At 38.5% G+C, this 27,205-nt stretch overlaps 4 protein-coding genes across 11 annotated transcripts; 2 read left to right on the plus strand and 2 right to left on the minus strand.

Annotated features, from left to right (window-relative positions):
* Position 1: 1 nt before the first annotated feature.
* On the plus strand, positions 2-18,143 carry LOC119724810 (uncharacterized protein C8orf34 homolog). 8 transcript variants are annotated; one of them, XM_038196036.1, is made up of 17 exons: positions 2-77; positions 4,431-4,481; positions 5,845-5,920; positions 7,312-7,407; positions 7,877-7,970; positions 8,297-8,305; positions 9,143-9,238; positions 11,000-11,119; positions 12,232-12,415; positions 12,867-13,033; positions 13,395-13,462; positions 14,377-14,444; positions 14,956-15,121; positions 15,788-15,815; positions 16,104-16,161; positions 16,361-16,484; positions 17,240-18,143. In XM_038196036.1, the coding sequence occupies exons 3-17, from the start codon at positions 5,858-5,860 to the stop codon at positions 17,330-17,332; spliced, it is 1,434 nt and encodes a 477-aa protein (XP_038051964.1). In that variant the 5' UTR covers positions 2-77; positions 4,431-4,481; positions 5,845-5,857; the 3' UTR covers positions 17,333-18,143. The 8 variants fall into 8 exon arrangements, with proteins under 8 accessions (XP_038051964.1, XP_038051965.1, XP_038051963.1 ...); XM_038196037.1 differs by lacking the exon at positions 4,431-4,481 and having other exon boundaries at positions 3-77; XM_038196035.1 differs by lacking the exons at positions 2-77; positions 4,431-4,481 and adding an exon at positions 5,459-5,554.
* On the minus strand, positions 889-5,664 carry LOC119724812 (adenosine deaminase-like). Its single transcript, XM_038196043.1, has 9 exons — positions 5,488-5,664; positions 5,010-5,071; positions 4,122-4,244; positions 3,667-3,923; positions 3,443-3,558; positions 3,015-3,164; positions 2,482-2,579; positions 2,205-2,334; positions 889-1,917 (listed from the first exon to the last, which is right to left on the minus strand). The coding sequence occupies exons 1-9, from the start codon at positions 5,521-5,523 to the stop codon at positions 1,822-1,824; spliced, it is 1,068 nt and encodes a 355-aa protein (XP_038051971.1). The 5' UTR covers positions 5,524-5,664; the 3' UTR covers positions 889-1,821.
* Positions 18,144-18,735: 592 nt separating the features above from the next.
* Positions 18,736-23,752, plus strand: LOC119724815 (histone H3-like). The gene is made up of 4 exons (XM_038196047.1): positions 18,736-19,123; positions 19,719-19,828; positions 20,323-20,397; positions 20,674-23,752. Exons 1-4 carry the CDS (start codon positions 18,910-18,912, stop codon positions 20,806-20,808), a joined length of 534 nt encoding a protein of 177 aa, XP_038051975.1. The 5' UTR covers positions 18,736-18,909; the 3' UTR covers positions 20,809-23,752.
* On the minus strand, positions 22,918-26,999 carry LOC119724814 (tyrosyl-DNA phosphodiesterase 2-like). The gene is made up of 6 exons (XM_038196046.1): positions 26,772-26,999; positions 26,300-26,430; positions 25,929-26,093; positions 25,534-25,744; positions 25,053-25,229; positions 22,918-24,482 (listed from the first exon to the last, which is right to left on the minus strand). Exons 1-6 carry the CDS (start codon positions 26,892-26,894, stop codon positions 24,195-24,197), a joined length of 1,095 nt encoding a protein of 364 aa, XP_038051974.1. The 5' UTR covers positions 26,895-26,999; the 3' UTR covers positions 22,918-24,194.
* Between the last annotated feature and the right edge of the window lie 206 nt (positions 27,000-27,205).

Consider the following 27,205-nt stretch of genomic DNA (forward strand, 5'->3'; position numbering starts at 1 on the left):
TTTCTTATTGCCAAAGATGTGGAGCCAGCAGAGTGCAGGCTTGACTTGAGAAGCATCGGATAAGTGCACTTTTTTAGGTAGGAATCTTTTGAGGAAGGCCTTGAGTTTTCATAATGTGCTGCATCCATTTCTTGTCATTTATTTAGTGGACATATTGCCGGCGGCAATCCCTATCAACAGAGGGCGCTGTACTCTCTAAGATAGGGCTGAATTATAATATATATTAAACGGTAGCACATGTGGCCTAGTGGTGGATATAAGCAACGGTTGAGCGGGAAGATCCGGGTTCAATCCCCGCTGGCGATAGGCCTATTTCAAGGTTTTTTTTCCCCATCCCCAAAAAATATGAATATACTTCTTTTATTATTTTAACATGTCTCAAACATTTTATTGCAGAGTATTACATTTCTTTTTTCAGATTTGTGGCTCTTGGGGATTTTTGTTAACTTAAAAAGACCAAAATTGTAAAATGGTCTGATTCCCATCTTGATCTTGTGAATACGAAGTTACAACGATAACGTTGGCATGGAGCCGGACCAAAATTTGACACTGGAAAATGTCTTAGTACAAAAAAAAACAGTAACTGCGCAGGTTTGCCGTCTCCGGCTAAATATCCACTGCCTTTATTTGACTTTTGTAAATAGGAGGCCTAGTACATGTAGTACTTTAAAAAAATGTTTCTTGTCACATATGCACACAAGCACTTCTGATGCCAAAATGGGTGTTAGAAAAAGTGTTGTAAAGTGGAGAAAACATTTTCTAGGTATTTCCTAACAAAAGTTGGAAATGTTTCTCAATGTCAATCCCAGATTCATGTCTTATCAACATTTTTGCAATTGAATGAATCATGAACAAAAAAGTGGCGTCGGGTTGCACCATTTTTTTTTTCCTAAACCTGAAAGGTTGGGTCAGGAATTTAATTAAAAAGTGTGCCATTTTTGTGTATTTGTGAAGGATACTGCCGTAAAAAAAACCCTCTGAAATTTCTTTGGAAGCATTTCATTTTCAAGGGGCCACCCAAGCGACGACGAGTGCACCAGAGACGTGTAGAGAGAATGCTCATTTTATTGAATTTTTTTTTTTGATAAGCCTCATTAAATTCATATAATACAGAGCTACATTTGTAATATGCAAAAGATTCCTAACATCACATCAAGACTACAAGTTTGACAAATGCTGTACCTTTGATGAAATAAAAAAATTATTAATTTTTACCACAAACATGAAGAATATATACACTAACTTATTGACCTACCATGAGGGCAGTAGTTCATATGTTCACCCTGAAGGGACTAGTATAATAGCACCATTGGGCACTAAATACGAATCTGAATACATGATTATTTGCATTATGGGACCCCGCCGTTTTAACCACAGCATCTTTGGAACTTGTATATTAATTGTCACAGCCTCTTTATATTCAACAACTGATTTTAATTTAATTTGTACATATAAGTAAAACTTCCTGAGTCTTTGAGTTAACTCTTCAAATACAAATGAGAATATTTCCATTCTGTGTGAAAACTTGATCAATTATTCCATCTTGCATGATTACTTACAAATGACAAAGTTCTACTTTCCAAATATATATTTCTTGCAATATTTTGAATTAAAATGCAATGGCCAAAAAAATACACGCTATGGCAAACTTTCTATTTTTAAGTTTTAAGTTTTGTTTTATAAGGGCTTTTACATATGCATATTTTTTTTCAGTAAAAATAAAGAAAACATTTGGTTCAACACTTTTTAGTGATATATGACCTTTTTTCAAAACGCTGTATAAATACCTGTAGTTATTAAAACACCATGAGTTCACTTAACTCACTCATTGGTAAGATTGTATGCCGCCCTCAATTGTTGAATAAGCTCCAGCTTTTCTTGTTCCGGCAGGAAGGCCGAGCGAGCAGCATTCAATGTCTGAAAAGTGACAAAACAATTAAACGTTTGATGTGTACATTTTGGAAGTCTTGACGAGTAATTGCTTATAGTCATTTGAATGTCAGGGGGGAGGGAAGGAAGGGTGGACAGTTTGACTAGAGAGAGGAGATAGAGGGACAGAAAACAAGGACAATAAAACATTCCAAACTGGCCAGGGTAAACAAAAGTGTAAACACTGTAGCCCTAAGGCCTGCCTATTGTGGCTTACAATATTTCCTGTGAGATCTGAGTAAATGTTGAATCTGAACTGAGTTTTTTGTACTTACAACTTGGATAGCTGCTTGATCCGTCAGTCCAAAGTACTTCTTTGCAATCTCAAACTCATCATTGATGGTGTTCCGAAAGACTAAAGGATCGTCCGTGTTCAGAGAAAAGTTGATTTTGTCTTTGGTAAACCTAAACCAAAACATACAAATATGTTGGGTTTTAAAAGTCTAGTACATTTTTGTAAAATCATAAATTTGATCTTTGGGAAATTGCAAAACAAAACTTTATTGTTTGAATAATGATGTTGTCAACCGATGAGAATCAATTTCCCGTTACCTAACACCTGGATGTTTGCTGTAGTCGGGGTCACATGACCCTGTGTAGACGCTGGATGTTGGACAAACTTCAAGATGAATGTCCAGGTCTTTGACCATCTGGATAAGAAAATGAGATGACAATGATATTAATCCATCTTCATCATCAAGCCAAGAAATTGCCTTGCATCCTGCGTTGTTAAATACTGAAACCTTCAAGTTATCATGCTCCTAAAACGGGTGCATATATGGTACTATATTGGGACCGAAAACGCTGCGGGACAGAAGAATGTCCACGTGACTCAGTCCTTATTTGCCTAGCAATAAAAAACTACCCCATAACGCAGTGATGGCCCACCCATCAGGTACCCATCTATTCACCCACTAGCCACCCAAAACAACCTGATAGATACTCTCATCTTGAAGCGCGTGGTACCCGTGCCCAATTCTCTCTGCACCCAAGCACCTAACAACGAGGCACCCAGACACCCATCTGTTACCCATTCAGTACCCATCAGGTACCCATCCATTTATCCACTAGCCACCCAAACCAACCTGATAGATACTCTCATCTTGAAGCACATGGTACCCATGCCCAATTCTCTCAGCTTTGAGTAACTCGATTGCTTCTTTGACATTACCAGCGCTAGTTGGGCCGTCCTCTCCAGCGTGTATGGTGCGATGAATGCCACAACGCTCTGCCTCCTTCAAAATCAAGATTCACATTAGAATTTAAGGGTTGTACTGTATGATTTATCACGTACAGAATAATTTTCTTTATGAGATGACAACTGTTTCAGACTTCTGTTTGTCAAACGCGACTTTCGGTCAAGTTACCACCGACTGTCAGAAATGTACACAACCAACAATGGGCAGGGCTAACATACTGTGTAGGTCTGTGTACTCAATTAGTTTTCTGACTTTTCATGGTGTGAATTTTGATGTACTGATCCAAAAACTTAAATGCTCCCTTAGTTTCTTACTTGGAAAGCTTTAATTATTGCAGGATCCAGCGGCATGTTTTCTATTCCTCCGATATCCATGGCAACTGTCATGGGGCTGAATTCCTTGCAAAGTTGGAGACACTCAGCAGCCCATTCTTTAAAGGAAGGAAAAACGCAATTATCGGCAGGCTTTTGGAAAAGGGGCTGGTGTAAAAAAAATTACAATAAAATAATAAAACATCTGTAAACATTAGCTAGCCAACCTGGTTTTTGTTTAGTTGTACTGACAATCAATCGGACTTTGATGTTAAAATCTCTCTGCCCCACTTCTAGTCCTTCCACGATACTTGCCATCACCTCCCGCGTTGAGAGAACATCCTTGACTTTATCTTGATACCAACTCGTCTCCGCGTTAGCCAGAAGATGCGGACTGATACGCATCTCAAGATAGACTACACCCTCATTTGCTTTGTCCTCACAGAGCTCGTAGGCGATGCGTCGAATTGCATCTTTGTCAGCACTGAAGTGTGAAAAAAGGATTTATGTTTTAGGTTGATGGACATTCAAGATGCAGATTTAAATGGTTTCTGTGTCCTTGTGCAAGACACTTTACTTCAATTGATAAGTGATAATTGACAAGTGACAAAATGAAATGGCAATGCTTTTCTAATTCTTGTTTTGTTTTTAAACAAGAGAAAAGGGAAAAAAATTAACTTACACAATAGTTGGTGTGAAGATTCCGAAGGCTTTCAGAAAACTGAAGAGGTCCCCCCTTTCATAGCTGCTGATGATATGAGCTAGTTCCTCCGGGTTGGAGCCCGGCACTTCAACCCCACGTTTCCTGGCAAATCATTTAAAGACAGGGTAAATCATTTGTCATTTTTGCATGTTTTTCATTTCAAGCAACAACATTTTTCAAAATCTAACTACGAGTGCTTAACAACTTATCTTTGGATTTGCCAAAAAAAATTACAAACGAACTGCTAACAAAAATTTCCAAATGGCCTTCTTTTATTGTTTACTTCAGGAAGAATAATTCCACAAGGAGATTGGTGCCATATTGCTATATTTAAACCAAGTAAGTTTTCCACAATGATTTGGTCAGTTACTTTTTGGATAGCTGCAAATGATCTCTACTTTAAATTTTTTTTTTACGAAGTGGCTATCGTTACGGCAGCCGTTGTTTTGCGCCCTCTACGATACTTTTTTGATACGCACGCAGGTATATAATTATTTGTTTCACCACGTTTTGGCGAGCAGTGCGACAGCTCAGTCGATGGAGGGTAGGATTTTGCACCGCGAGGTTGCGGGTTCGCATCTCAGTTTTGCACTCGAATTTTTTTCCTTTTCTAACCTGAGGCTTTGGAGGATTTTTTTTAAAGGGAAATAAAGTCCGAATTTCATAACGTTCAAATTCACTTTTTTCCTTCTAATTTTATATTTTCTTCTCATGTTTTTATAAAAGTTACAGTACTACCGTAACGATAGAAAATGGGAAATGCGTTGCAACTGCCGTAACGATAGCCACTGCGCTTTTTTTATCACTATCAGTGTGTTCCATTTTCAATCCATTAATCTAGGAGGGTGGCAATTAATGCTGACTCACTTTGCAAGTTCCCACACAGTGGATGCTCTCACTGCGCCGTCTAAGTGTATGTGAAGTTCAACCTAAAAATCCAAATAAAACACATTTTTTTGCATTCAAAATATTCATGTCATTAATAATCTCAATAATTTTGTTTGTACTAGTACAGTCTATACAATTTCCAGTGGATCTTCTTCAATCAAGTATTTAATCTTCCTTCTTGTAATATCACTCTGCAAGGATTTGACAAAATTATACCTATTTTTTTAGTTTTTAAAGCACACAAATCATTTGACAAAAACAAGATTTTTTTGGTATTTTTTATTGACAAACCATCAGATTTACTCGCTCTATGCTCCAACAGTCCAAGCTGTGCCGAACCTGCGGTGCAGTGCCCACCCCCGCCACACCCCCACCAAACAACCAATCAATGACCCTTCTTGTTGTTGCAGCCTTGTGTTACAAAACCACGAAAACCGTCTCGAGAAAAGTGACAAACCTTCGGAGACGACTTCTGACGATTTTCCCCACTCATTTTTAATCAGGAGAGCAACAGAACTTCTCTGGTCAGTACAGTCTCAGATTTTCCAAAGTTACGATATCAAATATCGGACGATAAATAAAATAACCCTGTGCGTCCGTCCCTGAGCTCCGCGATCATAACAAAAACCTTGAATAATTTTTTGACCAAACTTCCGGTCACGTACTATCGATGTAGCGCCCTCTGTTGAAACAATCTTAATTCAATATCAATCAAGGCGCGTCTTACGTTAGAAATATCCTGCCAAAAAATCGTCTTGAAATCTTGAGATAAATCGTCCATTTTACCTTCTCTTGTTTGCACTTTTATTGTGAGTGTAATTGCCAAGATGTCGAGCCAGCAGAGAGTGCAGGCTTACCTCGAGAAACATCGGATAAGCGCACTTTTTGAGGTAAGATTTTTACTAATCTTGGCCCATGTAGCCGGGGGAGGGGTCCTAGTACTGCATCTATTTCGTAAATTTATTTTACACTTTTTACTTTGTATAAATTTAGTCCGAGTAACTTGGACCCAACTTATCGCCTTTTTTAACATTTTGGACATGGTCCGGCGATAGTGGGGTCCAAGCTAATGCCGCGACCTGGACAACATCATCCTGTCACTGTCCCAAACCAACATTTTCCAACAAAAAACATCAGATTTCACCTTCAAAACGGCCTCCAAATTACTAGAGTAGATATGCCACCTGAAGTACAAGTAGACATCGATGATTAAGATGGTTGTACTTAAGTTTACTTACGATCCGGAAGAAAAGTGAAATTTTCCGTTCAATTCTGAAGACCCCCTCTGCAGCCTAGGTTGTCGTTGTGCTCACGTTCAAAACTGCATGATACACTGTGTGTACGCGTTCCCAATTGGGTAATGGTGTCTGACCTCGACCTCATGCAAAGGTCGTGACGGCGCGCTTGCGCACAATGCACTGCATGCACGGCAGATTCCCCTGCGCCGCGCCGACGACTGTTTCCTGATGAAGAGTGCTGTGTAAGTTCGCGGTACGCCTAGGAGTCGCGCTGGCTAGCCAGGCGCATGGCTGGCTAGCCAGGTGCATCTTAATCATCGATGTCTACTTGTACTTCAGGTGGCATATCTAGTAATTTGGAGGCCGTTTTGAAGGTGAAATCTGATGTTTTTTGTTGGAAAATGTTGGTTTAGGACAGTGACAGGATGATGTTGTCCAGGTTGCGGTATTAGCTTGGACCCCACTATCGCCAGACCATGTCCAAAATGTTAAAAAAGGCGATAAGTTGGGTCCAAGTTACTCGGACTAGTATAAATTATACTATAATTAACTCAAAATGGAAAGAGTTCCATACCTGGACATTACCTGGAGCCAGCGACGCGATGGAGCCAAAGCTGAGGTTTGGAAAAACGGCCAGGTGCCATTTTGTACACAACACAGTCACACTCACAGCTGACGAGACAAATGAACAGTTAGGTTGCGCACACCAAGAGTTGCACCAAAAATACCTTTTTTTTAGGTTCAGCCTGATCGTTTTGATCAGCTGCATAAACTAAAAGGATCAATGTTGTGTCATATGTGAGTTTTTACTTGTAATTTGAACAGAAATTTCAAATATGTGCAAAAACGCGTAGCCGGTAAAGCTGCTATTTCTAATTCTGGTTTTCCCTTTGACATTAGCATTACTGTTGCCAGATCAAGTCCAAATGATAAGAAAGGCGATAAGTAGCATCAAAGTTACTTGGACAGTCGGTGCTGCTTCAGTTTATTTAATTGAGCAATTTGACATGTTTGAATTTCGTTAAATTTTGACATTTTGACAGGATTTGATGGCCAGGTTGATCAAGCATCTCCCAAATGAACCCATCCCGTATCTCTTGAAAGTTCTACAACGCTTTGACGAGAAGACCCCTAAACCGGTTTGTAAACACTAAAACAAAAAAAGTTGACAGAGAAAAACAATTTTAAAATATAAAACAACACAACTAAATTACACACACCCTTACCCCCCCCCAAGAAAATACCAAAAAAAATTAGCAGGTGGGCCAATTCTCGGACAAGTGATATATCTCTAGCTTATAAATTGTCATAATTTAAATCTGATGCCTGCATTAGCAATACCATATGAACATGTAGAAACTTGTTAAAACATAAATGTTCCCAGTTAAACATCAGTAAAAATTCTTTTCAAAGTTTGATGACCATAAAAAAGCCACTGAAACATAAAAATGTTTAAAAGTTCAATTGGTAATATTAGTTCATAAATCAACAAAGTTAGAGGGCCTAACATTTTAATCCTAAGCTGGACTTTTCTCAAAGGAAAACAACAAATTCAGGTTCATAATTGTGCGCTTTTTTATATTTGTTAATTTTTCCATTTTTGAACAGCCTGACTTGTCAGCCTCCATGCCAGCCATGAAGAAATCTAGCAGCTTAGATCTGGGAGGAAAGAGTAAAACTACGTCCGGCTGGACAGCAGCTTGTAAGTTAAAAAAAAAAACAATTTCACCCAAAGCTTTTCTAAAATTAGACATCTTGATTCAGTTCCGAAATCTTGATCTTCGCATTTTATTGTAAAAATCAAATTTCAAGCGAATTTATCAAATTCTGTAGAGTGCAAAGTATTTTAACTGAACAATTTGTCTCAATTTACAAATGTATGATTGGAAAACAACCTGAAAAACAAATGATTAAACCTTGGTCAATATCTAAATGACTGAAAAACCCATATTTATTGATAACAATATTGACAAATTCTCACTTGTTTTTGAACCCATGATGTCAATCCTATGGAATTGAACACATTAGCTGATCCTGGTAAGTAGGTGCTTGTGTGTGTACACGTTGTGTAGTACCCTGATCAACTTCTTCATGCAATTTCTATAATCATGTCTCGATATCAAATCACCCTTTGCATATAATCTCCTTCTCTGTCGTTTTGATTGCTGTTCTGGTTGTTTGTTTGAAATTAATTTTAACTTGCACTTTCCTCAGCATGATCATTAGTTTTCCAATCAGACAAAATTAAATAAAGTGATTCTGAATTGTTGGTGATTTCAACTGTTTTAATAAAATGCGTTGTTAATTGTATGTTTGCACAACAATCACTTTCACCATCAAACAGACACTCTACAAAATGAAAAAGAGAGAAGAATTTTATTGTTTAGACACAACTTCCTACCATAAAACATTAGCTGACTGCAAATCATTTCTGTTTTAGTTTTCATGTGTTTAACATTATGTGTGTCTTCACTTTGTAGTGATTGATGTGTTTTTTAACAGTTAGCCAACAGACAGAATTTTTTTCTGCCATTACATTTATTCTAGTAATTCATTATTCCTTCACATTTTTCACCCATTTTGCCCTAATTTTGTACAGGTTTGTGACATCATTAACCTGGATATGTTTTACTTTGTACAAACCCCCCACTGCACAAAATGCGCTGATCCATTAAGTCCCTCCCCATTTTAACATTTTGATCACATCCAATGTGGCATGGGCGGGGCTTATGGCCAAATCTGGAATGTTCCATTATGAAGCAGGGCAGTGCTGGGTATTTTCATTTTGTAGATGGGGCAATCCTCACCAGATTTCTGGTGGATGGGGTTGCCCATCATCCTTTTGTTTCCATCTTGAACCGCACTGTATCATAGCGTTAACAGGGATGGGTGAGGATAGGGGATATGAAAGACCATGGGTCCATCATATGAAGAAACTCAAAGGCAGACCGGACGAGACTGAGCCACAAGGTAAGACGTCTTGAGTTTGTTTGTCTGTCTCTCCTACTGTTTGCTTGTTATGGGTCTGCATGGTCACCTTTGCATGGATGTTATATGGGCTTTGTAGACCAACAAATGTTTATGTATTATCTTTCTGGTAATCTGATAATGCAACCTGTAGAGAGAAGACAATGAGAAGACATTTTTAGGTGGGAGAAAAACCCAAAAAAAAATTCTGGGGGAACCCACGGAATCAGGTAGGGACTAGAAACCCAATCTGCATGGGGACCAGGCAGGAATCGAACCTGGGTCACAGCGATGGAAGGCGAGGAAAGTACCGCTACACCAACCTGACTCCCCTAATGTATATAATCCCAAATGACTTTGTGGCCAGTCAGGATAAAAGTTATGTCTAAAATAGAAACGAGAAATATAGGTAAAAATCAGGCTGTGCATAAAAAGCATTAAATTGAACAAAGAAAGTAATGAAAATTATGTCTTTATATCAGCATCTGGCTGACTGACGATGGGCAAAGCATAGTGTCTGATATGTTGAGTTTCCCTGGTTCTTTTCAGAAACTCAAAAACTCACAAAAGAGATTTGTTACATGGTTCTACTGCAAACTTACTCTTTTTGCTCACTTCACCAAACAGGCCTTCATATCTTATCTGAAAGTTCATTGGCAATTTGCCCATCCATCTGTTTGTTTGTGTACCTTTCTGTTTGGCTGACTGTCTCTGCTCACTGTGTTGCATCTTGTCTCTGTAGGGCCTGTTAGCTTGTCTGTCTGTTCCTGCATGCTTGCATGCTAGCTTGTGTCTGCAAAGACACAAATGCTCTGTTAATAGTCAATGTGCACTGCTGGCTACCTAAAAATATGTATGATTTATTTAAATACATAGTGCAATACGTTCTTTGCTATGCTTAAACTAATCTGTGCTTGGTTATGTTTGCAGTATTAACTTGCTGTATTCGGTTTATTTTGTTTTTGTTCATCAAATACAATGTTCTTCAGCTCACAAGTTTGAATTTTCCGATTAGGTTAATCAGCTCTGATGCTGGTTGAGCTTGATATGTCATGATTTTTGTCAGCATGGTTCAGTAAGTCGTTTGTTTTGTAACTAGAATGAGCAGAAATTTTACAAGATTTCACTGTCATCTTTTCATGTGGTTGCATGCTTGGTTTCGCATTCTAACATTAGATAAAAAAAAACCTTAACCATAGTAAAATATGCCATTTCCTAAAAAGCGTGCATTCATCTCAAATAATGAGGTCCACTGCACATGTAATCAAACTAATGCAAACATTGCCATTAATTTTAATCTCTGATTTTTCCCCACTTCCTCTGTTCTCAAATGCTTTCACTCTGTTTCTTCATTATTTTGTTATGGATTTTTTTCTTTTTGTTTTATGACCTTTTAATCCCTGACCCATGCGTATACATCTTTACTTTTGCTCTGCCCACCATCTCTGTACTACGTTTATTACCATGTGCCTCACCATTTCTGTCTCCATGTTTGCTCATGTTACCTTCAACCTTGCTTGCATTTGTACCTCTACCCCATGTTTGTCTGACACTCCATTTGTCACTGTATCTCTCCCGCCATGCTGCTGTATGTCTACCTTACCATCCGTTATTCCCCTGTTGACCCATGTTACCCCCTTACAGGACCCGTCCTCACCTACTTGCCCCTCCCCCACCCCCTCGCATGTCCCACTCCAGTTCTCTCTTATTTTTGTTTTATTCTACCTCCTTTCCTGCTCGTTATCGTTTGATCCCAACTCGTAGTCCGTAGATCTAAGAAGATGGATTCCACCGGTAAGAAGCGCACGCCAACCTCCGAGGCAGACCTGGAGCAAATCTTTAAGAAAGAGCAACACAAAGGCAAGACCGTCTCATTTCAGTCAGGTGATGAGTGGAGTCAGTCTGGCTGTTGATAGTTGGTGGACCAGTTGTAGAATGCCATGGTCCAGTGGTTACGGTGTTGATAGTTAGTGGACTAGTTGTGGAATATCAGTGGTTCAGTGGTTACGGGGTTTGACTCATGCACGATGGTGCGCGGGTTTGAACCCTGCCAGGAACAAGACACTTAGGCCAAGTTCGGGCAAGGACCGTTTGTCGACTAGTGGTTGATTTGTGACGTACCTTACGCCTGCGCACTGATAGCAACGTGCGAACGTCTCTAGTCAAACGCTGGTCATCGCAAAACTTCTGGATCCTGGCTCTCTGCTAGCGTTATGAATGCGCGCGGCAATTGGTTACCAGTAGGCTGGTTCCAAATAGTCGACTAGCGTAGTCAACCACCGTTGACTAGACAGAGTTCGGGCAAACGTTAGTTAACCATTGGTCAACTATAGTCCTTGCGCGAACTTGGCCTTAGCTACAATTGCCTCTCTCCATCCAGGAGTATAAATGGGTACCTGTGAGGGTCAAGGTTGACTGTGTGCTGATATTGGCTGCCGTCTGGCCCCATGGCCTGATGATAAACGTGGTAGTAATTGTAAAGCGCTTTGAGTTTGTAGATACGATGGAAATCGTTATTTAAGCATTACAATTATTATTGTGAGTTGCTTGATAGTGGATATGCGTGGTTGTGGATTTCTATGAAGGGTGGTTCAAGTTGTAATGGGGAATTAATTTGCTCAGAGGTTGTTTACTTGCAATCAGTTGATGGCGTTGATATTTAGTGGACTGTTGGATCATTAGTTGATCGTTAGTTGATCATTGCTTTCCTTTTTAATGAGGTCCTGGAAAGTTGCCGCTGGGATTTGTGGAATATAAGGAAATGTCCAAGGCTCCTTCCAGCTGAGTGAAGATGTCAACAAATTAACCAGTTGCTTTTCAGTTTTGATGTTTATGGAAAAAAATAATGGAAGATTTCACTTTCATTCTTGTAAGATTTTTCACTTGCACAATCTTCAGATTTCTTCAGCCAAGGAATTGTTGACATGTGAATTCCATTATAAGACTTAAAGTTTCTTAGAATTTTATTTCTTGCTTTGTGTATTTATTTTCAGCAGGTGCTAAACAGTGGGCAGCATCTGGGGACGAGGATTCTCCTCTGGCCCCAAGACGAAACGGGACGATTGCTGCAGAAGAGAAAGAAGCTGAGTTACTCCAAGAAGAAATGTCGGCTGCTAAACTACAGAAGAAATATAGTAAGACTGAGCCAACGCGGAAAACTGCACCATCCAGTAATGAACTGTAAGAACTGATATATCTTATTCTTTAATCCGATGCTTGATTTTGAGGCTATCATAGCTGGATTTTTAAGCACAGGTTTTTGAAAATGAAGTTGATAAAAGTTTTAATTTCAGAGTGATGTAGCCTTTCAACACTGATTCAAATTTTGCTGGTTTTATAGTTGGAATCAAATTTACAATGTTTGTTTGACCGATATGTTTGCAACCTTGGTAAAAGTTGTTTAACCTTACTCCCTTTTCTCAATCCAGGAGTATCAGTTTTAAAAGGATCCTACTGATCCAATTTGAAAAAAATTGTCAAAATTAGACTGATATATCAGTGTTAATGTTTTGATCCAGTTTTTATGCAGACACCTTAGAGTTTTCCAAAATGAACTCCATTCAAAAGATGACTCCTTTAGTGGACAATAAGTGGCCCTAGATTGAAAGCTTCTTGATCCTGCTGTTTCTAGGAAAGAGCTTCGTCAGAAACCTGGCGAGAAAGCCAAGAAACACAAGAAGGAACTGGCTGAGATGGCTGCTGCTCAACGCAAGGTGGAGACACTCGGTTACTTGGACAGCGGAGAGGAGCCTACTGACCCTGATCAGGCGGGATATGAAGAGGCTACAGATCTACTGGGTAAGATTTGTGGGATTTTGTTGGGTTTTGATTGGTTTGCATTGATTGGAGTTATTTTGGCTTTGTTAGATGAGGCTCATTGTTGGACTTGAGTTGGTTGAATTTGATTATAGATTTAACCATCCTATGGAAACATGCATTTTCAGCCTGGTTATAACTTGGGTCAATATTGGTCAAGACCCCCATTGGTTTGTACACAGTAGGCCAGGAGGTGAGGAAGAACATTTTGACCATTGGTGACCTCTTTAGCAAGAGGAGGGTTAAAGGACAAAATGAGTTAAATAGATTTAACCTGTAAATAATTATTTGTGTTATTTCAAGGTAAATATGAAGAGGCGTTTTTTTATTGTTCTTTATACAGAGGATATGGATGATTTAGCCTTTGAGGGAGTAACTAACGCCAAGTCTTCAGGAAAGAGAGTCAGCAAGGTGAGAGTCTAGATTAAAAATGAAGGATAAGCTGTCCATTGTCCATGTAAGAAATACAAGGAATCATAGTAATCCAGAAATAGTAAAGTCAGGGGTTGAAAAGTATAAAGTTAATTGTTCTCTGGTTGAAGTAATTAACAACAGTTTTATGTACTTTCAAATGAAAGCATGATGGCTTTTACCTAACATAAATGGTATGGTCCATGTCAACTTGAGGTCATGGGGGAGGGGGCGGCAGTCATTTGCGATTGGCTAATGTATTGGGATATTTACCCAATCTTTACACCTGTTGTTTACAAGTTGTCTCTTTTGTTGACAATTTCTCTGTGTGTGCTACGTCCGTGGTCTTTCCAGGTTTCTTCTCGATTTCTTGGAGCACTTATGGTGGGTTCTTGAAAAAATGTTGGTGGTGTTAGTAATTCTTGCCATTTCCCTTTTGCATGTTTGTCTGTTATCTTAACATGGAAATACATGTTGTCCTTGGGAAAATATTCTCATTTATATCTGAGATGTTGTGTGCTTGGTCTTCAGTAACTGTGTGTTTGTGAGTCAGTCTGTGATTTGTCTTCAATCAATCAATCAGTATGTTGGTTTAATGTCAACAAATGCTTAAACTTCGCCATTGGTGCCTCACTACTGGTGCCACTTCACATAGATGTTTGCATGTTTCATTCTGAATCAATTTTGCATGGGGTAATTGTGGTTTGACTTGAAATTTTTTCGAAATTTTTATCCGCATTTCTCATTTTATATCAGTTATCACTGGAGTAATAAGCATGAATTTTCAAATGATGAAGTCTTTCATTCTCTTTATTCATATTTTCTCTCTGTGTCCTTTCTTACTTTACTTTTTGATTTGCTAGGTTTTACCGAAGTTTTGTGTTTATTCCAATTTTTCGTCCTGTTTGTCACAGTCCATGAGACGGCGTGCCCCGCCACCTGAACCAGAGGTCAAGGTGGCAATCTGCAGTAAATGTGCAAGGTAAATGCCTGGACTTAAGGGCCATTACCGTCTTACAGTTGTTATATTTAGCTAAGTTTGGATTTAGTCAAGTCCATCACAAGTCTGGTTTAAAGTAAATCACAAGTTGATTCACACATCCAGTAACAAGTAACTGTGGATGGACAGTTACAAAGGAATGTTTTTGTCATGCGTTGACTTGCGATTGACTTGTGATTGACTATGTGATTGACTTGTGATTGACTTGTGATTGACTTGCGATTGACATGTGATTGACATGTGATTGACTTGTGGTTGACTTGTGATTGACTTGTGATTGACTTGTGATTGACTTGTGATTGACTTGTGATTGACTTGTGATGGGCTTGTGATGGGCTTGTGATTGACTTGGATTGACATGTGATTGACTTGTGATTGACTTGCAATTCTTTAACTTGTGATGGATTTTCAACAGATTTCTAATGACTTGTGATAGACAAGACTACAGCATTAATTTGTTGTCATGAAAAGAGTTTATTATTGTTTCTGACAGACTTGTTGGTAGCGATGATGTAAGCACGGCAGGTGGCAATGCTTATGGCAAGTATGGAGCCTTTGATAGTTTGAGTGACGTCACTGCTGGGGAGTACGGAGGAACATTCAGTGCACCTGTCACTAGCGATGATGACTTCGAGAGTGCTTCTCAAGTTGTTGGACCGGTAAGAATACTGGTCTTTATCTAAGGCCAAAAAAAAAAATGGTCGGTCTTTTTTTTTTTTTTTGCTTTTTTTTTTTTTCTTCAAGCTTGGATTGTACAGACAAGGTGGGTACTATTTTGCTTTTTTGGTGTCCTCATGTACATTGGTGTCCTCCATAATTTGCCTTGGTGCTTTCGATCATTTGCCTTGGTGCAATTTCCCATTCCTTGGTCACTGTTGGTGCTCTTTGGTAAAAAAAATTGAGGAGGTGCGGAAATAGAGGGCGCTGTTGGAGCTACCGCGGAACATTTTGGGAAAAAAAAAGATCGACGCACATGATTAAAATCGACGCGCGCGCTGACCAGAGACCGACTTATTTTTTTTTTTGGCCTAATAGTAGAGTTTGAGGCCAGAGGTTTGTGTTGCTAGGGTGGGCCGAATGAAATTCCTATATTCATTGGTAATGACTTAAAATTGCATTTAATAACCTCTGAAATACCTTCTACTTCTATTTGGAAGTGCTGTTGAAGTTTATCAAATAAATTTATCAAGCAAATCTATCCATTTAGAGATAAATCATTTAAGAACCATAAATGCTGCTGTTTGTGGAGTTGTTGACTTTTTGGTTAGATATTTGTACTCGCATTTTAATATCTTTTTTGCGTCTTTTCTCTGTTTTTGTTTCAGAGACATCCAGTTTGGGTGGAGTCTAAAAGTAAGTACTCACTCCTTCGCATTTGTTTTTGTTACTATTTATATGTTGTTATCAGCCAAAGTCACAGGGGGGGGGGTGCCTGGTTCTCATTTGAATTCTAACATGGAAATAATTTGTCAGCAACTGCTCATCAGCGACTTGAATTGGCAAACTTGGTGATCGAGAGATAAGATGTCTGCACTAGCAAGCAGGAGGTTGCAGGTTCCAATCCTGCCTGAATAGGCTTTCTCATTGAAGAGCAAACTCTAATATTGCTTTTAAGATCCATTTTTCCTTTGTCTTTACCAGACGGAGCCTCCCCCACCCGGCCTGGCAGCACAGGACTTAGAAGCTCCATGGTTCACGAGTAAGTCAGTTTCTTCTGTCATTAAAAATGAAAACTTTTCAGCTGACTTGGCTAGATAGATCAGTGGCAGAGTTGACTGCCCTGTTAACGTACCAAACTTTACACTCAGTCTTACAAAGTGCCCACACCCCTCCCTGATCATTGGCCAGTAATGAATGTCCTTATCCCCGCAATTCCATTCCTTACTTGTTTAATGCAGTAGTAGCCGGGAGTTGTTCAGCGGCTCAAGTCAGGAAGCAGGTGATAGCGCTGGAACGCACAGAGTTGATTCGTCGCTGGTTGGTCAGGCATGGGGGGCAAAGACGTATCGCTCACAGACAGAGGTCAGTGGCTTAGCAAAATGGCATATCTTCCACAGTAGATTTTATCCATTAACCCCAACCCCTTGAGTGATTTGCTAGGAACCTTCCTCACTCTTGCAAAATCCAATACCATAATAACTCAACACCCAATCTGTTGGACTCTGATTATGGTGGTACGCCTAACTCCATGTAAAGCATAATCAGTTTACTAGTGCAGTCCTCACTCTAACAGATTCCAACAAAACATGCCGTTGGATTTTGATGGATTGGGTTGGTTACGGTTGCGGGGCGTTTACCAATCACAGCGGATACTTATGTCCGACATGCATGAACAAAAGTCCTACATGAAAGCTACAACCAATCACAATATCCATGTTTGCCCTCACACGTATCCATTTACTCCTGGGTGGAGAGAAGCAATGAGTGACAAAGTGCCTTGCCCAAGGGCACACGCACTATAACCCCAGGCTGGACTCGAACCCACAACCTGCAGAATTACCTGTAGACCACAAATTCAATGCCCTAGACCACAAGGCCACAGCACACCACTTATATACTTAACCCTAATTCCCCGGGTGTGTGAAAAGTCATCTGAAAATGTGAGGATTCAGGACAGATATGGTTAAGGACCAATTTCTAACCACAGTGAGTCCCAAGTAAGGTTCTTGCAACTTTTGCAAGGTCTTCTTTGGACTACCTAAAGCGTTGCCCTAATCATGTATGTGTATGTAGGTGTCAATTTGAAGACCTAAAGGAATTCTTTCGTACTCTTTCAGGCTTCTCCTCGTCAGGTTGTTCATTCTGATTCTCTATTGGACAAAGGTAGATCCTGGCAGCAACCATCATCTGACGAAGACTCTGGCTTCTAGGCAGTTAAACTCTAATCACTGTAATGGAAGAGTTTATCTTGAAATTTCAAAAATTACCAATTTTTGCATATGATGACAATCTCTTATACCTGAATGTACATATTATCCCAGTGCAATGAAGGTACATGTACTTACAAACAATTACACACACAAAAACAGTTTGTAGAAGGTTTTTCATGAATCGGTTTGTGAATGACAGCAAAGTGAAACTATTTTTAATCCACTACAGAAGATGTGGTAGTCTTGAAGTTTCTTGTGTTTTTTTTTAAAGATATTATTTATCTGAATGTCGTAAAGTACATGTATTACCTTACTTTAACTTCATCTTTTTTATACAATGACTAGAGTATCATGAGTCAAAACATGATAAACTTGAAAACCTTGCTGCTGTAAAATAAGGAAAAGACTAAGTAAAGATTTTAATTTAATTGTAAATATTGCCTTTGTTTTTTTCTTGGATCGTTGAATAGATCTCGCATGTGTGTCACACTGTGTGTAAAGTACTTAGGCATCAGACTGTTGCATGTTGTACAGAAAACTGAAGATAAGTGCCAAGTAAAATGCCAAGTAGATTAAGCAATACTTTTAGCTGTTGTTTTTCAAGTACTGTGTATCCAATTTCTGCTCTTGTTTGTGCTAAAAACCTCAAGGAAGAACAGTGAATTTCATTTTATGTTGGCCTGCACAATTTTAGATCTTTCTCAAATAAACTTAATCAGATACAGATTAAATTTGTTTTGGAATTTATCTTTCCGGGAATTTTTTTAATGTGATAAAAATTAAACTGCTATTGACAGAATGTATAGAAATGAGAGCTTTTTGTTTTATTTCTGTGATGTTTATGTTCAAGTTTCTAATTGTATCGTCTTGTAATGTAGGTATTATAATTCTTTGGATGGGAATTTGATTTGCTTTATTTTGCTTTTGATATAAATTGCTTTCTTTTCTTAAAATTAACAAGGCAATTGGGCTTTTTTTTAAGGCAATGCAGTACATGTACTTTAAAGGTAGAGTAGATCATTTGTCATTTGTGTATTTTTTATCGTTTTGAAGTAGCAAAAGTGCTCAAAATCAAAAGACAGCTGCTTAAACAACTAACTTGAACTTTGAGATCGGTGAATGCTGTATATTCCAAGAAAACAATATTCTAGGATCTAGAAGGCAACTGATATCAGATATATATATGTTTTTGATCAATTCAAAATTTTCTTCTTCAAAATGACAGCATGCCAGAAGGCAAAATTTCAAAGGGAGTTTAGTATCATTAATAGCTTTAGAATAAGTAAGCTTTCAACAATCGTTTAGTCGGTGACTTTTTGGATAGCTGCTAAAAAATTAATGGCCCACTCAACTTTTTTTTTTAGTTTTAAACTGAAATAGCGCCCTCTTGTGGGACTTGCTTACAGAGCGCCCTCAATTGTTTAATGGCGCCATTTCACGGGCGCAGATTTTCGAACTCGTGGAATTCTTGCACAAATTTACTCAAAAATTCACCTCAAATGCCATGACAACGGAACGACTGAGGTAACCGTGATTAATTCAAGCTCCTGTCAGAGACTTTAAGGTTGTTTTGGAACATGGCTCGGACAAACCAGTATCCGAGACAGCCGGCTGGAGGGAAGCGAAGAAAGGGTGCAACTCCGAAGAGAAGGGAACCAATCGAGCAGCAGAATCGACCGCCGCGTCCACCGTCCCCGCGACCCGTGGTGTCACCCGCGAGCTTACCGTCAAGTGGTCCGCTCAGTCGGAAATCACCGGGTGGCAGAAATCCACCTCGAGCTCCTAATTCTGGTATGTAAGCGAACTTTACCTCACGGTTTTTGGTCTAAGTTATTTTTGGCTCATCGGTTTTTGAGACAAACTTTAAATTGTTAAAAAGTAACTTTATCAGGCCTATTCATTGACTTGATTGTTAATGTTAGGCCTATTGTAAAAATAAAATTTTATTTCATTCAGACCTTCACTTTCAGCATGTTCAGTAGGGGACTGTATACTAATGGTGTGACGTGCACAGCCATAGTGGTGGTTCTGCATTATTTCGTGGCTTTATTTTAATTTTAATGCACTTTTGTAAAAAAAAAAGTTCAAAAGTCCCTGATTGTTGTCATTATTGAACCACCGGCACACATGCGCGCAGTGACTGTTTTTAGGGACTTTACCGTGACAAATCTTCGTCTGGTTCTGCTTTAACATTGTTGTTGTGACTTCGCGTTAAAAAGATGGGAATCTGACCTATTTCGGAATTCACTTCTGTTAAAAAAAAAAAAATTAGAGCCACGAATCAGAAAAAGGTAAAATACTCTGCAATTAAATGTAGGATTTGATGTAAACAATACAAAAAGACAAACAAATATGACAAGTCAGTGGTACAAACTTCCTGTTTCAGAAGGTCGCAGGAAGCACAGATTCAGGCCAGGCACCAAAGCCTTGCTGGAGATTCGCAGATACCAGAAATCAACCAGTTTACTGATTGCTAAACTCCCATTTGCACGAGTGGTAAGTATTTTAGAATATAGGCAAAGTCCATTCGATTGTGGAAAAAAAAGAAGCTTTTTCCCCATTAACCCTAATTCCCCAGCATAATTTACTAGAAACCGTACCATTCTGGCAAATTCCAACACCCACATGGGAAATTGTACACACACTGTTGGACTTAGTTTCTGGAGGTATGCCAAACCCAACGTAAAAGACCATCTGTTTAGGGGTACTGTACCTATCCCAACAGATTTAAACAAAACCTGCTGTTGAACTTTGATGGGTTAAGTTCGGTTAGGGTTAAACAATGATAAATTTTATTCATTCTTTTAAGCAAGGATTTAAAATTTGAATTGGCATATTTGAGAATTGAATTGCTCCTGCTCTTAATTAAAACCTAAGTATAGTTTAACAGTGAGACTGAAAAATGTTTATAAAAATCTGAAATAGCGTATAAGTCAGTGGGTTTGTTTTAATTGCAAAATCTTTTGTTCCCCCCTTTTTTTGGTATAAAGGTCCGTGAAGTGGCCAGTATATTTTCTCATCATGATTTGATGTGGCAAGCTGCAGCCATCATGGCTCTTCAAGAGGTAGGCCTAAATAAATTAAAAATAAATCTTCTGCCTTTAACATTGTGCGCCATAAAATAAATATTCATGGCCCAGTTGCTTTTGTTTGATGTTGTAAAAGCAAACTTTGGGTCAATATTTTTTGGTTTATTTGTTTATTGTTGATTTATATCAATAAGGGTAAATTTTCAATAGCAAAAAGTCATTTACATATGACTATAAGTGACAGATCATACCAGTTTGAACTTTGAAGTGGTTTCCAAAGTTTAGAATTTGATTTTTTTTCTTATTTTCCAGGCCTCAGAAGCCTTTTTAGTTCATTTGTTTGAGGACGCTAACCTATGTGCCATCCATGCTAAGCGAGTTACCATCATGCCTAAAGATATCCAACTAGCCCGACGGATACGTGGACGTCAGGACGGACTGGGTTAAGTCCATCTTTTATCTCAATTCCTGTTTTTTTTTTTCAAGTAAGAGATTTCCTCAAATGTCCAGTTGTCATTTCGTTTTAAGTTAATTTTATACAAATGTATTCTTTAATTTTTTTTTCTTTTTAAATTTAAATATGACAGAAATGTACTATATTTTCTGTCATTGCTAGTGGTGGGCATTTACGAGTAGTGCGAGAACAGGTACCCTACTGAAGTAAAACAAGGGTACCCGGGTACCCGTAAAAGAAAGCCAACCCCAAAATTCATATCCGGGAAGTAGCTGTTCAGATTGTTCATAAAGGTGCCGTGCTGGTGCACATGATGACAATACCACATCAGTGCACACTATACACACTTGTATCTGTGTGGACTAAAGGATTTGCAATTTTAAAATGCCCGTAAATGTGAAATTTGTTCTGGTTTTCCATGTAGCCTGGTTTTCATTTTGAAAATCCCAAACAAATGGCCGTCAAGAAAATTTCCTTTTTATTGTCTGAGAAGGTGCAAAGTAATCTGTAAATTTTGTTTTGAGTACCCGATCCCATAATCTGGAACCGCTTCCTGACATCAGCGGTCGGGTACCCGGTTCCGATGCACACCCCCAGCCATTGCCATCGCAGGTTAATGTAATTGACACAATTTATATGTCTTGGATGTGTTGTGTTTGGTTGTGAAAGTTTAAGTTGGCGATGCCCTTTCATTTTGGAATCCATAACTTGCATTGTTTTTCTTCGAAGTCACATTTTTTAGTGGATTTCAGGAAAGTGAACCTAAAGTAACACCAACATATTTGGATATGTTTTGGAAGCAAATCAGATTGCCAGTATTACTATTTGCAAAGGGATTATCCCTTTGAAAAAAGTCATACTGGCAATCTGACTTACTTTCAAAACCCGATTATTGTTTTCATCAAAATGCCATTTAAAACTTAGGATGAATAAAAGCGAGTATAAAACTTTAACAAAACCAAACCCATCCTTCGGACGGACAGAGCACATATAATATATCTCATGCATTTATTTCTTTACCATGCAAAGCTTCAAGTCATATAAACCAAACCCACATTTGCAGCAGGACAATTCTTTTAGATGATACATCATTTTCAGATAAATTTGATTTCATATAATGGCACTTAGGCTCAGGGTCTCAATTTCTTGAACTTTCATACTTTTACCTAAGATTGTAAATAGACGTGTATATAATTTCATTTTTAGATAAGCATGTTTTGTTAAAAGCCAAATACGTGTACATTTTGTAATAACATAGTGTCTCAATACTTGAAATACTTTCAAGTTTAAACAGACAGGTGCACATCCTCAACTAGAACAATCAGTTAATGCTTAAACATGAATTTAATCCTTTCATCCTCATCATGCAGATTCACCCCAAGTCTGAGGTCAGTTTGACCCAGACCATTCTTGAATCCTCTAAAATACTCCATTTTGCAGAAAACCAATCGCACAGTCTTTGTTCTCTAACTTTTACAGGACATCAAGCCCTAATTGTGGATGGGATAATTAGGAAATTAAATAGGCAATTTGCTTTACAAAATCACCATCTTGGAAATGAAGGCATAAAAGAGTGCAGCCAAAATGGACAGAGTCAGAGGTAACATGGACAGGTTAAAAGTGGACATCAAATTTATCCATGTAGAATGACCCATGTACATTCAGAACATGAACATGATACATGAATGTCCCCCAAAAAATAGACTTTTGAAGCAGAAACTTGACTGGAACATGCAAGTTTTAGGAGGTCCCTTTTCAAATGTTAACACTGCACACAGCATCTTCCGTAACAAAATTGTACATATGTTTTGTAGAGTTATGTGTTTTGGTTTTTTGTCTCATGTATTTCTTTTACACTGAATTTGCCTGTGTTAGTGTACAGTGTTTGTATACATTAATTTTATTATTTTTTTATAATTTGTTATAATTTTATCACAGCAAGGCCACTATTTCCAAAGGATATTGATAAAGAGGAACAAATTGATCCAATATATTGCTACATTTGTTCCCGTTTATTGGTTGTCTCAAGCACTCCAGATGTTTTTTTTCTTTACAGCTTTACACTCATGCAATATTTGATAATTATCCATGCTATTGGGCAATTTACATGTTCCGTTACTCCGTTTTATTTCACACTGACAGTTGACTCTTGGTACAATACAAATTCTGTTCATTCTGAATATAGTGAACATTGAGCTTTGGTCCCGACTGTGCATTTATGTGCACTTAATACACAATTCTGGATGCGACAAACATTTATGACCTGTCAACACAAAATAAGCTTAAAGTCAGATTTTATTTTAAGAATTGAGATATTTATATATTTGGATGCTGTAGAACAAGAGCTTTCCAATGGTTTGTAACATCTAGGGGTACTGAGTAATGGAAATATTAACCACCAACTTACCTGAAGTTGGGAAACTGATTCTTGAGAAATGGCATTTAAAAATCCTACAGTTAAAAAATATAAAAAGTCAACTGATAAAAACGGGATGATAATAGGTTTGAAAGACATTTGACTGAACAACAAAATTGGAGAAAGGTTAAACAGGACTTACAGATAAGGTTCCCATGGAAACAAATAATTGACCACCCCTTTAAATTTTGGCTTGCCGATCTACTGCAACATGACAATTTCTGATATTAAGCTCCAAACGGGTCCCATTTGGCTAGGTCGGGCTGATTTTGTATTAACGATAGTCCACTGTACCAGACTTGTACACACACTTTTTAAATGTTACAGACTAGGCACCAGTCTACAGTGACCACCACACCGTACTGTATCGTGATAACAGTTAGTCACGACACATTCCCACCAGTATTCAAAACTGGGTTAAAACAACATTTGGTCATAAATTTTTTTACACAGATTTAAACATAGTTTTTATCATTCTTTCAAACCAGGTTTCCTAGTTTTGGACAGGAATTAAATAAAATTTTTAAAAAATGCCTACAAATTTTGTCACAGACGTAAAAAATGACAAACATTTTTCAAGCTCTTGCAGAATACACTTTAGTGTTTGGTATTAGGTTTTGTAACAAATGAATTACATCTTTACATGTAACTAGCCATTTTTATTGTGGCAATTCTTGTACAATAAAACAACTGATTTTTAACAAAATTAAATAATTTATCATCGTTTTTGTAAATTTATTTGGAAGTGTTTGAGTTGCAAAAATGTGCATTCATGACTCAATGAATATTTAAGACACTCTTATGCTGCAAAGTTTTGAAATGAAAATCATTGCATATCAATTGTTTCCCTCAAGTACAAGTCAATCAATACTACAGAGAAGACAATGGAGGAGAATGAAACATTCATGATGCAAGAGATGACAGAGGTTTAAATTTTTTAGAAGGCGAACCTTCTGTTGCGGATTATGAGGACGTCACTTCAAAATCGCAGACGATGCCCCAGTGATCACTTGGAAACTTATGGCACGGCAGCCGTTCAGTGCCTAGCAGATTAAATGTCTTTGGTTCAAGTCTCGGTGCCGTCTTTGGGTGTCTCAAAAACAGCCGGTCGAAACGAAGGCGTGGTCGGTTCGGGTGTGGCCAGTCGAGGTTGTCGTTTTGGGTCAGATCCCAAGTGTATTTTGCTCCAGATGGGGAGCCACACATCTCCCAGACGTCATGGATGTAAGACGGTACGCCAAACCTTGCCACCTGTAAGATTCATTCAAACTCTTCAGTTGATGCATCAGTATGTTTGATATACTACTACTTTTGATTCGTATTTGAAAAACTTCCCACTGTTCATAGCCACATGAAATCTCAATGGGCTCCATGCATGATTACCCCCTCGTTGGTAAGAAAGGGAGAGTTGGGGGAGACCACTGGGAGAGACATTGCCGATGACGCCCGACACTCGGTGGAGACACAATTGCTTTGTGCACATTCAGAATAAAATGAATGAGCCATACTTCGCGCAATACACTCCCGACTCAGAACGCACACGCAATGTGTCCTATCCAAGGAGCTCACAAAATTGGTCAAAAAGCGCCCTCTGTTGTTCATGCACGGAGCCCATAGCAGAATTTCAGTAGATAGTGCCGTGTGTGAGGTGTTGTTATGGGTGAAGGACACGATGTACACACACTGGAAATATCTATGGATGGAGATGCCGTATCACAAAGGTAGTTCCGGCATTTTCTCTAATTGTAACCCCTCACTCCTTCCTCACCCTCATCCCCACCCCCCCCCCCCACCCCACCCCCAAAATGGAATTTAATGTACCTCCTTGTCTCGTAGATTTGTGTCGCCTCCAAAGAAGACAGTATGTTCTGCAGGAGCTGTCTTCATCAGATATACAGCTCGTGAGAATTGTTTCTGTCGTTCCTCGATTGCCTTTGGTTGTCCTGTGCTCTCAAGATGAGATGACATGAGACGGAGATCAAGGCCTGCACACTTACACTGTCAAAAATCAAGCAAAATTATGTATTTTACAGCTTTCAATGGGCAAAACCCTCTCTCAAGATTTGATAAGTCCTTTATCCCCTTCCCTCCCAAATTGCATCCAAAGATACTTCTTGTTTTGAGAGATTTAAATGAAATTTTAAGATAGAAAAAAAGTGCTACAGGTATTTAATTAAAGCTCTTGAACACTTTGACATGAAGTGAAATCTTGGAACCTTTGACCAAACTCATCGTACTCATTCAAATAAGGATAAAGGTATTCTTTTCAGCTTAGAATTAAGAGTTTAAAACTCTAACATACATCTACAATTTGTAAAGCTCGCAGCATTGCTGAATCAGGAAAACTCTCAATCTTGGAAGACAAGCATGTGACTGTGCTCTTCTTTAGAAGGATGAGAGTGAAGTAGGCGTGGTCGGAGGCAGGGAAGGGTTTGTAGTTGCTGAGTTGAGAGCAGATGAGCTTACAAGTCTCAGGGATGACTTCTTGAAGGAAGATGACATCTGGATTGAAGCTTTAATAAGAAAAGAAATAAATCATTAAAATGCAAAAATGGACAAAGGTCAGGCTTACTTCTGAGAATGCTTGCTTACCAATAAACACATTGTCCCAATTCTGTGGAATTTATGTGACCAGACATCTCAATTTATTAATTTCAATCTTTCAAGACGCCATATTGCGAGATTGATTACACTTACCTATTAAGGATTCGGCATATAGCTTGTGCTCGACCATTGAGACAGCTTTGATCTAAACCATCAATATTCCACGTAATGAGACGGAATCTTTTGGAGGAGGATGTCAGGTCGTTGACCTCTGATGATGAAGCTTGAGATGGGAGATCTGTGGTGACTGCTGCTTCTCTGTTGTAAAGGAGTTGAGCGATTATAAATACCATCGTTGTGGTTAAGTCCATCACAAGTCATCAAAAGTCCATCACAAGTACTCACAATCCATCACAAGTCTGTCACAAGTCCATCACAAGTCTGTCACAAATCTATCACAAGTCCATCACAAGTCATCACCAGTACATCACAAGCTATTACAAGTGAATTAGTACAATACTAACTGTTTTGCAGGAGCATTGCCTTGAGATCCACCCCCTTCGTCTTTAGCAGACTCCACCCCCTCTACAGTCTGACTGGTGTCATCATCTGGTCTGCTTGGTCGATTACTGTCAAAGAACATGTTGACAGCATCCTGATAAAAAAAGGAAAATTATTTGTTCACTGGGCATTGTGCAAGTGAAACAAACTGGAACAAGCCGGGGCAGTTAAAAATGAAATAAAATTGCATTTTAAAATTAAATGTTCTCGTTTCACTTCAGTTTCTTAAAAGAACGATTCATACTATATTCATCCAGATGTGTTAATCATTCTCCAATCACAAACATTCAAGTTGATTTTTGGAGATCCATTTTGAAAAAAAACAAACCCATTCCTACAACTAGTATTAACTGATTTCAAATTCATGTGACCAATCAATGAATAAATCATCAAAACAATCATTGAATCAACATCAACATGATCAATCAAGTTGACCTCAAGTTTCCAAGATTTTTGTTCCAGATAATACAAAGCCAGTTCAGGATCAGTCCCGGTAATATCTGCAAAGTCCTTGCAAAGCTGCTGATTTAAGGCTGACTTCCCATCATCTGACGCCATTTTCTCGAATTTTATTTGTCCCAAAGCGAGTCAAAGTGTAGTGTTTTGAACAAGCGCGGCTGAGCTGAACTTCGTTTTTCTCATGCAAGTTACAGGTCATGTGACAGATCAGGTGACAAATTATAGTCGTCTTGATCAATGACATTTAGTAGAGTAAATACATTTCTGTTGAAATGAGAATAAATTTGAGCGAATAAAAATTGAAAATTAAACCTTGGAGATTTGTATATATTTTGTATTCATTTGAAATCATTTTATTTGTCAATATTGAATACACACTTTAGAAATCAAAATAAAATGTTGATCAATTT

The sequence above is a fragment of the Patiria miniata genome, unplaced genomic scaffold, assembly GCF_015706575.1.
Source record: "Patiria miniata isolate m_02_andy unplaced genomic scaffold, ASM1570657v1 HiC_scaffold_18, whole genome shotgun sequence".
In the NCBI taxonomy this organism is placed as follows: domain Eukaryota; kingdom Metazoa; phylum Echinodermata; class Asteroidea; order Valvatida; family Asterinidae; genus Patiria; species Patiria miniata.

What these genes read in the sequence shown, in the direction of transcription:
- LOC119724812 (XM_038196043.1), bottom strand. Translation starts at nt 5,523, where the DNA reads ATGAGTGGGGAAAATCGTCAGAAGTCGTCTCCGAAG. An exon ending in ACTGTGTGGGAACTTGCAAA is followed by an intron (nt 4,245 to 5,009) that starts GTGAGTCAGCAT and finishes ATGATTTGCCAG; the next exon opens with GAAACGTGGGGTTGAAGTGC. An exon ending in ATCTTCACACCAACTATTGT is followed by an intron (nt 3,924 to 4,121) that starts GTAAGTTAATTT and finishes TTCACACTTCAG; the next exon opens with TGCTGACAAAGATGCAATTC.
- LOC119724810 (XM_038196036.1), top strand. Translation starts at nt 5,858, where the DNA reads ATGTCGAGCCAGCAGAGAGTGCAGGCTTACCTCGAGAAACATCGGATA. An exon ending in CAGGAAAGAGAGTCAGCAAG is followed by an intron (nt 13,463 to 14,376) that starts GTGAGAGTCTAG and finishes TGTTTGTCACAG; the next exon opens with TCCATGAGACGGCGTGCCCC. An exon ending in CGTATCGCTCACAGACAGAG is followed by an intron (nt 16,485 to 17,239) that starts GTCAGTGGCTTA and finishes GTACTCTTTCAG; the next exon opens with GCTTCTCCTCGTCAGGTTGT.
- LOC119724815 (XM_038196047.1), top strand. Translation starts at nt 18,910, where the DNA reads ATGGCTCGGACAAACCAGTATCCGAGACAGCCGGCTGGAGGGAAGCGA. An exon ending in ACCTCGAGCTCCTAATTCTG is followed by an intron (nt 19,124 to 19,718) that starts GTATGTAAGCGA and finishes TTCCTGTTTCAG; the next exon opens with AAGGTCGCAGGAAGCACAGA. An exon ending in AACTCCCATTTGCACGAGTG is followed by an intron (nt 19,829 to 20,322) that starts GTAAGTATTTTA and finishes TTTGGTATAAAG; the next exon opens with GTCCGTGAAGTGGCCAGTAT.
- LOC119724814 (XM_038196046.1), bottom strand. Translation starts at nt 26,894, where the DNA reads ATGGCGTCAGATGATGGGAAGTCAGCCTTAAATCAGCAGCTTTGCAAG. An exon ending in GGCAATGCTCCTGCAAAACA is followed by an intron (nt 26,094 to 26,299) that starts GTTAGTATTGTA and finishes CCTTTACAACAG; the next exon opens with AGAAGCAGCAGTCACCACAG. An exon ending in CAAATCTACGAGACAAGGAG is followed by an intron (nt 24,483 to 25,052) that starts GTACATTAAATT and finishes TGAATCTTACAG; the next exon opens with GTGGCAAGGTTTGGCGTACC.